We start from the raw sequence: 14798 nt of genomic DNA, 5'->3' as shown, positions 1-14798 counted from the left end.
AGTAAGGAGTGTAGAGTTGCCGTAGCCTTTGGGTACTGCTTTGAACCTTCACAACCCAGCTGTTTGTCTTGTTTCCTTTCCTTCCTTCTTTCTCCTGATGCCATTCTTTCTATAGGCCTGTTGAGCGACCGTAAGAAGGTGACTCTGGGCACACAGCCCACGGTATTGAGGACTTTCCGTTCTCTTTCTACCACCAACGTCTTTGCTTGCTCTGACCGCCCCACTGTCATCTACAGCAGCAACCACAAGTTGGTCTTTTCCAATGTCAACCTCAAGGAGGTCAACTACATGTGTCCCCTCAACTCTGATGGGTATCCTGACAGGTGAGCCTCTTTTCCTTTCTTTAACAGGAGCCATTGATTGAGGACATCATGGTGTTTTCCTCAAACCCTCCTCTAGCCTTTTCCCAAAAGTCAAATCAGTGTAAGTAGCTGAGATGGGAAACGTAAAGCAGAGGTTCTCACATCTGGGCTACCCATTAGAAATCCCTGGGACACTTTTTAAAAGGTATATATTTTTTTGAATCCTTTTCAGATTCTGATTCAGTAGATCTGGGGTTTGGACCATAGAATCTGTATTTTCAAGAAAACCTCCCAGGTTATTCAAAGGGTTGTCAAGTTTCAGAATTCCTGACTTAGAGATCATTCCCCTAAAGCAAGACTTGGTCAAAGTATGGTCCCTCACCTGCAGCCACCGCACTAGTTGGGAACTCATTAGAAATGTAAACTCAGGGAGATGCCTGGGTGGCTCTGTGGTTGAGCCTCTCCTTTGTCTCACAGCTTGATCCCACAGGGAGCCTTCTTCTCCCTCTGTCTTTGTCTGTGTGTCTCTCATGAATAAATAAATAAGGTCCTTAAAAAAAAAAGATAAGAAATGTTAAACTCAGACCTTGGAGGGGTAGGGGCTGGCTGTCTGCTTTAATAAGCCCTCCTGCTGATTCTAATGCAAATGGTAATTTGAGAATCTCTGTTCTAGATTCAAATGCTACACAAGAGCATTAAATGGAGAGCAGTTAAAAACCTCAGCTGGACCTGTTAATAAATAAGATGGGGGTGGCAGTGGGAATATGTCATGTCTCCCCAGGTGATTTTTAGCATGAGTCCAGGTGGAGAACCATTGCCCGCAGGAAGCTAGTGTAATTATGTCTTGTTTTTCTTCCCCTTGTGGAGTTACCTTGTAGTATCCTTTCTTTTCTTGGGTCTACTCAGTCTAAACCTAGACCCTTCTTTCCAGCCTGGCACTGGCCAACAACAGCACTCTCACCATTGGCACCATCGACGAGATCCAGAAACTGCACATCCGCACAGTTCCCCTCTATGAGTCTCCAAGGTGAGGGCCAGGGTCGGGGGGCCAGGGCAGGAGGGCCGCAGAACACAGTGATCTGGTTGTTGGTGTGGGGTGCTTCCCCTCTCAGACCTGTTCTCAGAGGCACTGTCTGCACTTGTTCTCCAGGAAGATCTGCTATCAGGAAGTGTCCCAGTGCTTTGGGGTCCTCTCCAGCCGGATCGAAGTCCAAGACACAAGTGGCGGCACAACGGCCCTGAGGCCCAGTGCTAGCACCCAGGTGAGGGCACGGACAGAGAAAGATAGCATTAGAGCAGGGCTGACAAACTTTTCTGGAAAGGATCATGTAATATGTATAGCATTGTCAACCATAGGGAGCAACTACTCCAGTGTGCCATGAAAGAAACAGCCACAGACAGCAGGTAGGTAGTTGGGTTCCAGTGTGAACACAGGTAGTGAGCTGGATTTGGCCCCCTCGGAGCGTTGGGGAAAGAACTGGGGATAAGTGTGGTGGTCAGTGATTCTGCTACTCTGTAGCCTTCCTTGCAGGATGAATAATTCTCTTTCATCATCAATTTGGATACTTTGTGGGATGTGCATAATTGGGGACAGCATAGCATAATAGGTAAGAAGTGAGATTTGGAGTCTGACAGAACTGGCTTCAAGGTTTATCGCTGCCTGTGTGACCTTGGGTAAATCTAAACTTTAAAATTCTCATTTGTGAAATACAGAGGATAGTAGGACAATTTCCAGCCCCATGTAATAGACTCCTTGGAGGTATTAGCTGATTGTCTTACATTACATATTCTATGCTTTTCTTGCTCCTAAATATCTGTGGTGAGACTTCTTTCCTTAATCCAGGTTATATGATTCTTACACCTTTCTATTTCATGTGCACCCTGCTCTTTCCGTTGAGAGATACGGAGTCTCTCCCCTTATTAGGTTACCTTAGTTCCTCATTAGCTTGGTTTGATTGAGTTGGCATCACTGTTTTAATGGTAATTAGTAACCATTAGATTGTTCTGTTTTGGACTGCTGTGTCAATTTTATACGGAATTTGGCTCCATATCCTCCATCCCTGAACCTTCTCCTCCAGAGCTCTCTGTTCTTCAGGTTCCACTTGAGCTGCCAACCTTCAGTTTTCCTCATTCAGACTCGGCTTCTGTTCCCTGATCCTGGCTGACCCCATCACCTGGATGCTTCCAGTGCCTGGTCTGCTTTTGAAAGGGACTGTGTGTTCTCTGTTCTCAGGCCCTGTCCAGCAGCGTCAGCTCCAGCAAGCTATTCTCCAGCAGCACAGCACCGCATGAGACCTCCTTTGGAGAAGAGGTGGAAGTGCACAATCTCCTCATCATTGACCAGCATACCTTTGAAGGTACAGATGAGCTTTTTCTGTCATTTTGTGCCTATGTCCTCCCTGAACCAGTCTATTCTGGGCTCTGATCGATTCCACAGTTTGATAGACCTTGTGGTAGACCATTCTAGGAGGAGAAGAAAGGAGGGGTGGGGCCTCTGGATTGGCCAGGAATCCAGGGTGCTGGGCCGCCTCCTGTCAGCACAGGCTGGTGAGGGATGGACAGGCCGAGGAGATAGGAAGAACAGGAGCTGGACACTGTGCGTGGACCCAAGCTGGGGCCCCCCTGGAGTACAGGGTCACATGTGTGGGGATCAGTAGCAGCTAGTCATGTTCTCTGGCTCTCCTTCCAGTGCTTCATGCCCACCAGTTTCTGCAGAATGAGTATGCTCTAAGCCTGGTCTCCTGCAAGCTGGGCAAAGACCCCAACACGTACTTCATTGTGGGCACAGCCATGGTGTATCCCGAAGAGGCAGAGCCCAAGCAAGGTCGAATTGTGGTCTTTCAGTATTCTGACGGTGAGTGGGCACAGTCCCCAGCTATTGAGAGATTTAAAATTCTGGGAAAGTAACCATTTTGGTTTCAGAGCTTGCTTAGTTAAGCAGCAGAAGAGCTTGGGTTAGTTGCTACGACCTGAGCACTTTTGTTCCTTTCACTCAGGCTGCTGATGGTTGGAATAAATTTTGGGGGAGGGGAGTGAGCAGACACACAAGTAAAATTTGGCTTGTGCTTCTTCTTTTTCTACTCTTTGAAAGGCAGATGAGGGGAGATGTAAACTATAAGTAAGAAAGTCTAGTCGCCAAGATAAGAGGAGTCCTAGATTTGCTTTCCCCTTGGTTGCTCAGTATTAGCGCTTCGTGTTCATTTATCCATCTCTTCTCATCTCCCCCACATAAGATGGTTCTAAAGACTCGCTATCAAGCCAAAAACCTCAGCTCAGATGGCCAAGATGAGAGTTGGTCTCCATCTTGGACTTTGGATCAACAGTTTTGGGGGGGCAGGCAGATCTTAGGCACAGTCTGCAGTCCCTGCACATCATGTTGGGGCTCACAGTTGTGGTGGTGGCTAACCCCAGTGGACACTGACTCCATTTCCTGAATTCTGATGTGTGGTTTGGGAGCAGGAATTCGAGCCAGGGGGAATCAGGATTCTTTGGATGAGTTAAGAAAGGAGTCTCAGAGTCTGTCTTTCTCCCTTTAGGAAAGCTACAGACTGTGGCCGAGAAGGAAGTGAAAGGAGCTGTGTACTCTATGGTGGAATTTAATGGGAAGCTGTTAGCCAGCATCAACAGCACGGTGAGGCCCACACCACTTGGTATCACACCCTAGGTTGCACACCATCGTCTACAGAGCATGTCCCCTTTATGTTCTCTGAGGCTGGGTATGCGACAGATTTTAAGAATGACAGAGTATTGGGAATGGGAGGTGGAACTAGGAGTCCAGGGAGGAACTCAGGTTGGCTCAGGTGTTAGTCTCCGTTATGGGAAGCCCCCTTGCATATCAGATCCTAAGTGCTGTGGATATTGAGGAAAGGGTGAGAACCACTCCGAAATGTGTGGTGACAGGGGACTATTTCATCCTTATGGAACAAGGTGAGCCAAACTGCGTTATCCTATGTATATCCCCAGAATACTGATCCTGTGGAATAGTCTGCTTCTCTTCTGCCGTGATTCCTCCTCCCTTGCAAAAAAGTTTTAAACAGTTTTGTAGTCAAGTACATTTGGGAAATATTGTGTCCTGTGTCCCCTCTTGGAGTCCCCCAGTGCATCATGGGTTGTTCAAGGTGCTGAGAAGTATGCGAGTGAGAAAGCATCAATTAAGTCAAGACTTTCGGTAGCTGTTTTTATTCACAACCTATTTGTTGAACACTTGTGGGCTGGGCATATTTCGGTGTTGAGATAGAGCAGTGGACAAAATGGACAAAGAGCTGCCCTTTGGGGCTTATGAGCAGATAGTACATATATGTTTTAAAGATGGTGAAAAATAAAAATGGGACAGGGACTGGAGGAGTGTCAAAAGGAGCATGGGGTGGGAGGAGGAGATGGTTGTTTGATCACAGGGTCGAGGCTTCTGCTGATACAGTGACCTCCAGGCAGGTTCCTGAGGGAAGTGAGGGATAAGCCATGCCTGTGTCTGGGAGAAGCCAAGTGCAAGGAGTCGGAGGTGAGAGTGAGCCAGAGGATGCAGAGAGGTCAATCAGGAGCAGCCAGGGGATCGAATGCACAGGCTGTTTAAGGACTTTTCAGTTTTACTCTGAGAATGTTGGAAATTTCTGGAGGATTTGAGCAAATATTTGGATGTGATTGGACATTGGTCTTGGAAAGATCACTTTACACCTTGGAAAAGGCTGGAGGGGCCCAAGGACAGGAGTGATGACATCTGTGAGGCTGTAGTGGTAATGGAGACAACAGCCTCTTGTTGCGGGGAGGAGGTTGCTGATTGCTGATGGAAGAGGTGAACACGGAGAGGCTATGATGCTGCATGGAAGATGACCTGTGTGTTGGGGGGAATAAAGGGCCAAGACTTTTGGCATGAGCAACAGGAAGGGTGGGTGGCATGGCCATTTATTGACAGGGTGAGACTGAATAGAGTGGGTTTGGATGGTGAAGAGAAATGTTTCTTTACTCAACACTATGACACCATATGTGTAGGGTTTTTATCCCCACACCAACCAGTTTTCTGACTCAAGACAGCAACTGTGCTGTCGTGATTCAGTTCTGACCCTGGCTACCCGGAGCTGCTGTCAGATGTCACAGCTTATGTGCTCAGTCCCACGAGACTGTCCTCATTTCAGACATTATCCCCAGCACTGGGGCTCCAGGGTACCCAAAGTTCTGTCCAACATGGCTACAAAGTTGGGTTCCCACAGCCTCCTCTCAAGTTTGATACTTGATGAAACAGCTCATGGAACTCAAGGAAATGTTTACTTATATTTACTGGCTTATCATAAAGGATACACAGAGCCAGATGAACATAAGAGCATGGTCCACAGGGGTCCTGAGTACAGGAGCTTCTTTCCTTGTGGAGTTGATGTATGCCATCCTCCCAACTCGAGAGCTCTCTGAACCTGTACTTGATGGATTTTTATGGAGGTTCCATCACCAAGGCATGATCGATCGATTGATCGATCTGTGAGAGAGAGAGAGAGAGCATGCACAGAGGAAGAGGGAGAAGCAAACTCTCCACTGAGCAGAGCCTGAGGCAGGACTCGATCCTCAGACCCCTGATACAAAGGCAGATGCCCAACCCATTGAGCCACCCAGGTGCCCCAGCATGATCAACCACTAACTGAAGCTCTAGCCTCTCCCTTCCCCAGAGGATTGGGGAGGAGGGCATACAGGTCTAGGCTTCTCGTCACGGTGACTAGCCCATGTCCTGAACTATCCAGGAACCACCAAGATCCACCTCATCAGAATAAAGGACTCCTAGCACCCAGGAAATTCTGGAGGATTTAGGAGCTCAGTGTAAAATACTGTTCACACCTAGGAAGTTACAAGGGTTTTAGGAGCCCTGAGTCAAGAAGTGGGGCAGAGACCAAATTTGTGTGTGTGTGTGTGTGTGTGTGTGTGAGAGAGAGAGAGAGGGAGGGAGAGAGACTCGATCCCAGGATCACCACCTGAGCCAAAGTCAGATGCTCCACCACTGAGCCACCCAGACATCCTCAAATATATTTTTCTTACTATGTGTCAGTAGGGAAATCAGAGGCCTGATTTTGGACATGTGTCAGTAGTTTCAGTAGTCAGGGTTAGTGAAGATGTCAGGATGGTTGCTGGGTGAGAGGTCTGGAATCCAGGCAAGGGCTGGGCTGAGGATGGCCGGGTACTGGTTATGACATGGCATTTAAAGCCACCAGTCTGGATGGGGTGCCATAAGCTCACCCACGCACTGAGAGGGAAAGATGGGAAGGCTGAGTCCTGGTGGAGTGATGAGGAAGATGACAGAATGGTGATGAGTGAAAAGGACCAAGAGAGAAAACTGGAAGCTACGGAAAGAAAGCATTATCAGGTAGGAGGGAATCGGTAGATGGCAAATGCTGCCAGAAGGTAATCTAAGGATTGGAGTTGGCCGCTGGTTTTAGCAACAGGGAAGGTGATACTGCCCTGGACCAGCGCTCCTTTGCTTGAGCGGTAGAATGGGAGGCTGATAGAAGAGGGTTTGACCAGGACTGCGAGGAGAGGGCTGCTAGCATTAGAAAACTAGAAAATGCTCTTGGCAAGTTTTGCAGTGAAGAAGAGTCTTGGTGATTGCAGGGCAGCGGGGGGGTGAGGGGGAAGGGGGCGGGCGTTGTTAGTTTTTTGAGTGTGGAAATACGACTATGTTTCTGTGCTGATGAAAATGGTCTATAAGAGAGGAGGGGCTGGAGCCGTGTTTTTGACTAGACCTATGAGAGGGGGGACCCTCTACGCCGTGTGGGCCGCAGATGGTGAAAGCACCGGAGGTCCTCTATTGGTTGTGTCCGTCCTCTGGGAGGAAGCTGAGAGGAAGGGTAGAAGTGGAGGTAGTAGAGGTTTGAGGAGGTATGGCTTCTTGTTTCAGGACCTGGAGTGTAACAGACCAGGAGAGTATCCAGTTACTGGGAAGTCTGAGGAACTCCCTGTCATGAGTGGTCTCGAAGTTCAAGTGAGACCAGTCATCGGGCTCCCATTGTTTTTCCTTAGCTGTTGTTGAAGACTAGACTTATGCCAGAGTTGGGTTATGTTTGGTGAGCAGGATCAAGGGAGAGTGGGCAATGGGGTCGAGAATCTTCAAAGTTTATGCTGAGGGACTCGGGGCATCTGAGAAACAGTGAAACTGAGGACACAAGATTCTGGAGTTGTTTTTAGTGACAGGCTCTGAGGGGTGACCACTAGTTGGACAAGATAATGTGGGGAGAAGGGGGTCAAGAACGGAAAGAGGTCAGTATTGGGTCTTCTCTGAATGTAGAAGTCACCAAGAATTACAAGAGGTTGTTTGGAGAGAATGTTGGGTGAGGGTGTGCATGGCTGCTCCAGACTTGGTGGTGCTGGCAGAGTCTGGTAGAGTGAGCTTCGGGACTGGTATTTTAGGGAGGAGGCAGGATGGAAGTGAGAAAGGGCTGGCAGGAATTGCAGGGAGGACGTCTGTCCCCCAGTCCCAGCCGTAGTGGGAGGCTGAGGGAGATGGCTTGGAGTCCTTGTGAAAAAGCCACCCTTGAGTTAGAGAAAGGGGATGGCCAGAGGAGAGGCTGCCCGGTGACTGTGCGCCAGGGGGGTCAGAGCTCGTGGGCAGGAGTTGGAGGGGTCGGGTACGAGGTAGGATAGCAGGTGTTTAGGCCATTGCTGTCTAAAGGAAATACCATAGGAGCCACAGGTGTGATTTTGGACTTTGTTATTGCCATGTGAATGAAAGTAAAAAGCAGATGAAGTTAAATGAGGAATGTATTTTATGGAATATATAAATACATTCTTTAGGAATGTATTTTATGTAGCCCGATATATCTAAACTATTATTTCAATATGTGATTTATATAAAAATTATTAGAAGATATTTTGTGAATGTATTTCATACAAAGACCTTAAAATCTGATTTATATTTTACACTCAAAAGTATGCTCAATCTGGGCTAGGCCCATTTCGAGTGTGTTTTTTGTTTTCTTGGGTTTTTTTTAAGATTTATTATTTTAGAGAGAGAGAGAGAGCATGTGTGCACACACATGAGCAGGAGGGGGCAGAGGGAGAGAGAATCCCAAGCAGACTCTGCCGAGCACAGAGCCCAACATGGGGATCATCAGTCCCACGATCCTGAGATCACGACCTGAACCAAAACCGAGAATTAGATGCTCAATTGACTGCCAGCCAGGCACCCCCTTTTATTTATTTATTTTATATGTATGTGTGTGTGTGTATATATATATATATATATATATATATATATATATATATATATATATATATACACCCTCCATCTGCAGCACCATATATCAAAGGGCACCATGGGATGTGATATGTGATTCATTTATTTGAGAGAGAGTGTGTGCTGGGGGAAGGGGAGGAGGAGGGGGAGAGAGGAGACAGAGAGAGCGAATCTCTAGCTGACTTCCTGCTGAGTGCAGAGCCTGATGCAGGGCTCCATCCCACTACCTGAGATCATGACCTGAGTGGAAATCAAGAGTCAGATGCTTAAGTGACTGATCCACCCAGGCACCCCACATTTCTGGTGTTTTGTAGCCACATGTGGTTAATGGCTCCCATATTAGACAGCAGTCATGTAGAGCCTGTTGGGTTAAGAATGGGCATCTTGGGTTTTGATGATGTCTTACCTTAGCCTTGACTGTCTTCACAGCAGGTTGGGAGACTGGGAGTGTGGAGTGGAAGGGTAGGGGGTGTAGCCAGTAGCACATGGAACATTTGGCCCCATTTTCCTTCCTCTGTTAGTCTGGGCTTAACAAATATGGGGTGCTCTAGGCACCCCTGACCCTGCCAGTGGGGGTGTGGTGGTCAATGTAATTGTCATGCATAAATCTTGGAGGTCAGGTTCTTTACACAACCCCGAGAAATCATGGCTTAATATATTCTGCCCATGAGTTCTTGTGTGTGCAGAAGCCAGGGATGGGACCACCGGGATCCTGAAGGGTCTGCCAGTGGAGGCTTCTCCAGGGAGTTGAGTCTCTCTTTTTCTGACTGGGTTGTGCCAAATATCCGTTCATCTGTATGCTAATTGTAAAGCATCTGCGTTTGTTTGGAAGTATGGTCGTAACTGAAGAAACATTGCAGTGGAGAAGACAGAAGGAGGACAAAAGCCCTTGGGCAGCCACAGACTAACGCTTGAAGAGTCCTTTAGTTATTTGACAGTGTATCTGTTGGACTTTCCATTCCATTTTCTCTTCTTGTTGCGTTCACATCAGAATGTTCTGGAAATGTATGTTTTCAGAAGGGTTCAGAAAAAATGGTTTGTTGGGAGGCCATCTTGTTCCTTTGTGATCAGGAAACTGGAGATGGATCTTCTTTTTCCAGAAATATTTCTGGTCAGTTATCACCCTTCAGTCATGAGAAGACCATCTTTTGTTGTTATGTCCTTAGCATCACTGTTTATTACTTAGCATTTTTCTTTACACTGACTCATATTTTTATGTAAAGGAAAACTTTGTATTATTGTTTTGATGTGCTCGCTCTATTTTCGTATTTCGTAAATATATAATACTGAAATAAAAAATGTTTATGCAAATACCACAGCAAACCATATCACATCCCATGGTGCCCCTTGATAAATGGTGCTGCAGATGGAGGGTGGAGGAGGGGGACAGTGGTCAGTCCGAGAGTTTGGGCCCCTCAGGTTGAGAGAAACAAGATGTCCTTCCCAGGTTCGGCTTTATGAGTGGACAACAGAAAAGGAGCTTCGCACTGAGTGCAATCATTACAACAATATCATGGCCCTCTACCTGAAGACCAAGGGCGACTTCATCCTGGTGGGTGACCTGATGCGATCGGTGCTGCTGCTTGCCTACAAGCCCATGGAGGGGAACTTTGAAGAGGTATTTGGGGGACGGGAGCAGACCTCTCATTTAGGATCTGGCCCCTGCAAGTGTTTCTCTGGTGATGGGGGTAATCAAGTCCAGTGGGGGCAGAAGGTTTTCCCTGGGGTGTACATTCTGCATTGATTAGGTATTTTCAGAGACCTCCTTCCCCTCAACTTGAATTTGAGTAGGCTCCATTTCTGGTCAGTTACAACCAAATGGGATGTTTTGGCCAGAGATTGGGGGTAGAATCCCTTTAGAGTGGCAGTTGTAAAACACAGAGCTGCATCGTCTGCAGGGCAGGCTCTCAGCCTTGGCCAAAAGACGGTCCCAGAACTGGCTTCCGTGTAACTGCTGAATATATTTTCTTGTTATACCTTATCTATTTTAAGATTGCTCGAGACTTCAATCCCAACTGGATGAGTGCTGTTGAAATCTTGGATGATGACAATTTCCTGGGGGCTGAAAATGCCTTTAACTTGTTTGTGTGTCAGAAGGATAGGTGAGTGGTGGCTTTGGGAATAGTGTGGAGGAGGTGGCACCCCTGGGTCTGGTGATGTGTCCTCTTTCAGTTGATTGGGTGCTCTTTCAGGCATCGGTGCTCCTCTTCACGAGGTAGAATTCTTTCACAAGGGAATCAAAGCCACAACAGGCAGCCTCTCAGACCGGCTCTGCCACTGTGAACTCACCAGAGAGGCTGAGCACACAGTGTCCACCGGTGGGGACAGGAGGTGCAGGGAATGAGTTTCTCCCACTGCCTTTCAGTGCTGCCACCACTGATGAGGAGCGGCAACACCTCCAGGAGGTCGGTCTCTTCCATCTGGGTGAATTTGTCAACGTCTTTTGCCATGGCTCTCTGGTCATGCAGAATCTGGGCGAGACTTCCACTCCTACACAGGGCTCGGTGCTCTTTGGCACAGTCAATGGCATGATTGGTAAGGCTAGCCCCTGCAGGGTGCACTCCCACACGGGCCCCTTTCCTAGGGGGCCACCATTCTGAGGGGTGAGGAAGAGCAGTTGGACACCACCTAGGAGTTCACTAGCAGAGGCTGCCACAAGGTCGTCCTTCCTCGTGCTGCTTTCCTGGGCTGCCCTTGGTAGAAGATGCTTGCTGTGGGCTCTGCGTGTTCTGTAGCTCCCGGCTCCCTTTGCTTCTTCAGGGCTGGTGACCTCGCTGTCAGAGAGCTGGTACAACCTCCTGTTGGATATGCAGAATCGACTCAATAAAGTCATCAAGAGTGTGGGCAAGATTGAGCACTCTTTATATCCTTCCCAGAGGCATGTCCCAGCACAGGTAGACTGACGCATTATCCTCAGCTGCTTCTGGAAACTGCTATCCACTTAGGAAATGTATTTGGTTCTGTTTTTTTATTTTTATTTTTCTTTTCTTTTCTTTTTTAAAGATTTTATTTATTTATTCATGATAGTCACAGAGAGAGAGAGAGAGAGAGAGGCAGAGACACAGGCAGAGGGAGAAGCAGGCTCCATGCACCAGGAGCCCGACGTGGGATTCGATCCCGGGTCTCCAGGATCGCGCCCTGGGCCAAAGGCAGGCGCCAAACCGCTGCGCCACCCAGAGATCCTGTCTGTTTTTTTAATACAGTTTTCTCATGGAAAAATTCAAAGACTAGTAGAGAAAATAGTATAGTGAATCCCCATGTACTACCTACCATCCAGTTTACCTGGTTCATCTTGGAAATACATATTTGTGTTCTTGAAATATATCTGCTTTTGGTCTTTCTGGCCTTACATGTCAAATAGGCAGTTTAGATGACTTCTTTAGGAGCATACTTCGGGAGATGTTGGGGACAGCAGTATCTGAGAATCCTCATGAGAGAGGGGGAAGACTGAAGTGGAAGAAGGGGAAGACTGAAGAAGCTGGAAACTTCCAGAAGCCCAGGGATCAGCCCCCTCGGGACACTCAGGATCCAAGTATTGCTGGACATTTTTTCGTTCCAGGAGATGGAAAAGGTCCTCCCCAAGCAGGAGGTGGGAGGGCTCCTGCTCTAGCCTGGGAGGGAGGCGATGGACTGATGGCATGCCTCTTGTCTCACTAAGCCTCAGTTTATTCATCTGTGAAGATCCAGGCTAGACTTAGGAGCATGGTTCTTCCCGGTGTGCATGTCTGATTACCTGGAGCGCTTGTAGAAAATGGTCCACATATGTCCAGGCTTTGTGCTAAGGAGGGTCTCATCTGTAGCTTTAAAAACATTAACAGTTGAGAAACCTTAGTTTGGATAATAATTTTACCTAATGTCTTTTAGTTCCAAAACTGTCCAAAAAGCAATGTGATTTTTGAAAATGTTTCCTGTTCTCATCTGATGACTGCTGTAGATTGTGGTCTTTGCAGAGGTGGGGGTGACCGAGAGTAAGGCTATTTGCAGATCTCACACATTCCTTAACTCCCCCGTCCACCTGGAGATCCTTTCATACTGAGCGAAAAACAGAACCAGCCACGGGCTTCATTGATGGAGACTTGATTGAGAGTTTCCTGGACATCAGCCGGCCCAAGATGCAGGAGGTTGTGGCAAACCTTCAGGTGAGTTGTGTGGTACTTGGCCCTGCACCTGTGACGCGACACCTGTGACACAAGTCCATGGCAAGGCCGGGTGTGCTGTAGGGTCTCAGAACACTGGGGGCCTCCTGCCTTGATCCTTAAATGCTGGTGGCCCTTTCTAAGTTGTTTCCTTCCCCTGTGGGAAGGTGGAGTCTGAGGGCAAAGGAATGTAGCCAAGGGTCATGGCACTGTACTAGGAACTTTACGCATGTGACCTCTGTGCTGGAGCAGCAAGGGCATGTTCAGGCATGTGCGGGATCTCTGGCAACTCACAGATGGGAGGCTCTTGGATCAGGTCAGGATCCTGCAGGGAAGAGAAATTTCCACAATGTGGAGTTTTGGGATTTTGCTAACTGGAGATGGTGCCTCTGGGGAACATCCTGGGAGGGGGAGAAATGTATGCCAGATGGTAGCCTCTGAGCCAGCTTTGCTGTCAGTAAGTAGGTCTTGCTGACTTGAACCTTTCAGAAGAGGGGTATGGGTTTCTGAAGAGACCTTCCTTCTTGCCGTGGCATTGGAGCCAGGTGCCTCTTCCTGACTGTCCCCTTTCCCTGGGGAGGGAAGAGTAGCCTTGTGGCCCTCACACCGCTCCCCTTTCCTCCTTGCAGTATGATGATGGCAGCGGGATGAAGCGAGAGGCCACTGCGGACGACCTGATCAAAGTTGTGGAGGAGCTGACACGGATCCATTAGCCCAGGGCTGGGATCCCCTTTCCAGGCCCTTCCCGAAGGCTTTGCTCTCTGCCCTGCTCCCCTCCCCCACCATTGTCTTCTTGGCCATGGGAAACCTTTCCCTGAGCCAGCTGTCCCAGAAGCCACAGTACCTGTGTGGAAATGGGGATTTCTTTGAACTAAAACCAGTTCACTGGAGACCTGGGAATGGGGTGAAGGTGGAATATTTTCTCCCTGGATTTTTACCAGTCTCAGAGGATTCCAACCATCACTTTGGACCACCAAGTCTTGATTGGTGTTGCCAGTTGTCCTCCTTCCAGGGAGGGATTTTGCAGCTCTTGGGCTGAAAGGAAGCTGTGTGTGTGTGTGTGTGTGTGTGTGTGTGTGTGTGTGGTGTGTGTATCACACTCATATGTTGTCCTCTGCTATCTTTTTATTTAGATTGGGGGTGCAGGGAGGCTGTGGGTAAGGGGGAAGAGGGGGCGGGACGGGTTCATTGTCTCTGAAGTGAGAGCTTCCTTTTGCTTTCTGTCTTGCCTGAGAGCTTTGGGTCTGGAGGCCTGACCACCAGGCCATGAGCTGCCCGAGTCTGAAACCTGAAGATGGTGGGTGATACCCAAACCGCCACAGCCTTTTTGTCTCTGGGGAACTGCCTTCTTCAGGGAGAAGGAAGTGGGGACGGTGAATTGGTTGTTAGTTTCTGAGTTTTACCAAATAAAGTAGAATCTAAGAAGAAAGATCCATTTGCTTCCACTTTCCTTCTTGCTGCCCAACTCCCCAGCATCCCAGTCACACGACGCCTAATTCAGGGCACCATTGTCTCCCTCCTTTAGGGCAGTGGCTGCAAGGCACTTTGCTGCCACAACAGCTCCTCTTGAGTAGTGAAGTGACCTCTGTGTCTCCTTTGCCACGTAATCATTTTTGGTGGGATCCCAGGGGTAATTTTTAAAATTCAGTGGTCTTTGGGTGCTGTTGACTCTGTAGCCACCATATGATTCCCAGTTGCCTCTGTTAGTGACCTGGCGAGCCTGGGAGTTGCTTGGGCTGCCTTTCCTTATGTCATTTTAGGTGTGTATACAGTGTCTGGCCAACTAGCTCCCAGGCGCTGCTCCTTGGCTGGGGCAAGTAGCTCTTCATGCATCTCTCAGCTTCCTGTTGCCACATGCCCTTTGGAGTCTGATTTTATTTCCTCTGGTTTAATCAAGTAAACCTTTGGCGCCTTTGGTTTGAAAATACAGGAGTAGGACACATTTGGGGTTCACCCTTCTGTACAGCAAACAGAGCCTGACTTCTTTCAAGCTCAGTGGGTCAGAGTGCCTGCACCCACATTTCCACCAGTGATCCAGTGGGAATAAAGGCTGCTCTGTCCCAGCAGCGGAGAGTAGGGTTGATCCTAGGCATATTGGCAGGCTCCTTTAAAATCAGCCTTTGATACAGTGTCAGGAAAATTGTGGTTTCAAGT

The 14798-nt window shown here is 48.3% G+C and overlaps 1 protein-coding gene across 1 annotated transcript in view; it reads left to right on the top strand.

The window, feature by feature from the left end:
- DDB1 (damage specific DNA binding protein 1) overlaps positions 1–14075 on the top strand; it is a 32665-nt gene extending 18590 nt beyond the window's left edge. The window contains exons 16-27 of the mRNA XM_077861853.1: positions 116–323; positions 1234–1329; positions 1453–1564; positions 2536–2659; positions 2992–3156; positions 3839–3933; positions 9956–10126; positions 10501–10610; positions 10874–11043; positions 11269–11371; positions 12524–12647; positions 13274–14075. Coding sequence (XP_077717979.1) covers positions 116–323; positions 1234–1329; positions 1453–1564; positions 2536–2659; positions 2992–3156; positions 3839–3933; positions 9956–10126; positions 10501–10610; positions 10874–11043; positions 11269–11371; positions 12524–12647; positions 13274–13357 — 1562 coding nt within the window. The 3' untranslated portion in view covers positions 13358–14075. The remainder of the gene's footprint in view (positions 1–115; positions 324–1233; positions 1330–1452; positions 1565–2535; positions 2660–2991; positions 3157–3838; positions 3934–9955; positions 10127–10500; positions 10611–10873; positions 11044–11268; positions 11372–12523; positions 12648–13273) is intronic.
- The last annotated feature ends 723 nt before the right edge of the window (positions 14076–14798 follow it).

Source organism: Canis aureus, chromosome 21 (genome assembly GCF_053574225.1).
Source record: "Canis aureus isolate CA01 chromosome 21, VMU_Caureus_v.1.0, whole genome shotgun sequence".
NCBI classification, from domain to species: Eukaryota; Metazoa; Chordata; class Mammalia; order Carnivora; family Canidae; genus Canis; species Canis aureus.
Note: the sequence above shows the minus strand (reverse complement) of the source record. Positions and strands in the feature narration are given on the sequence as shown.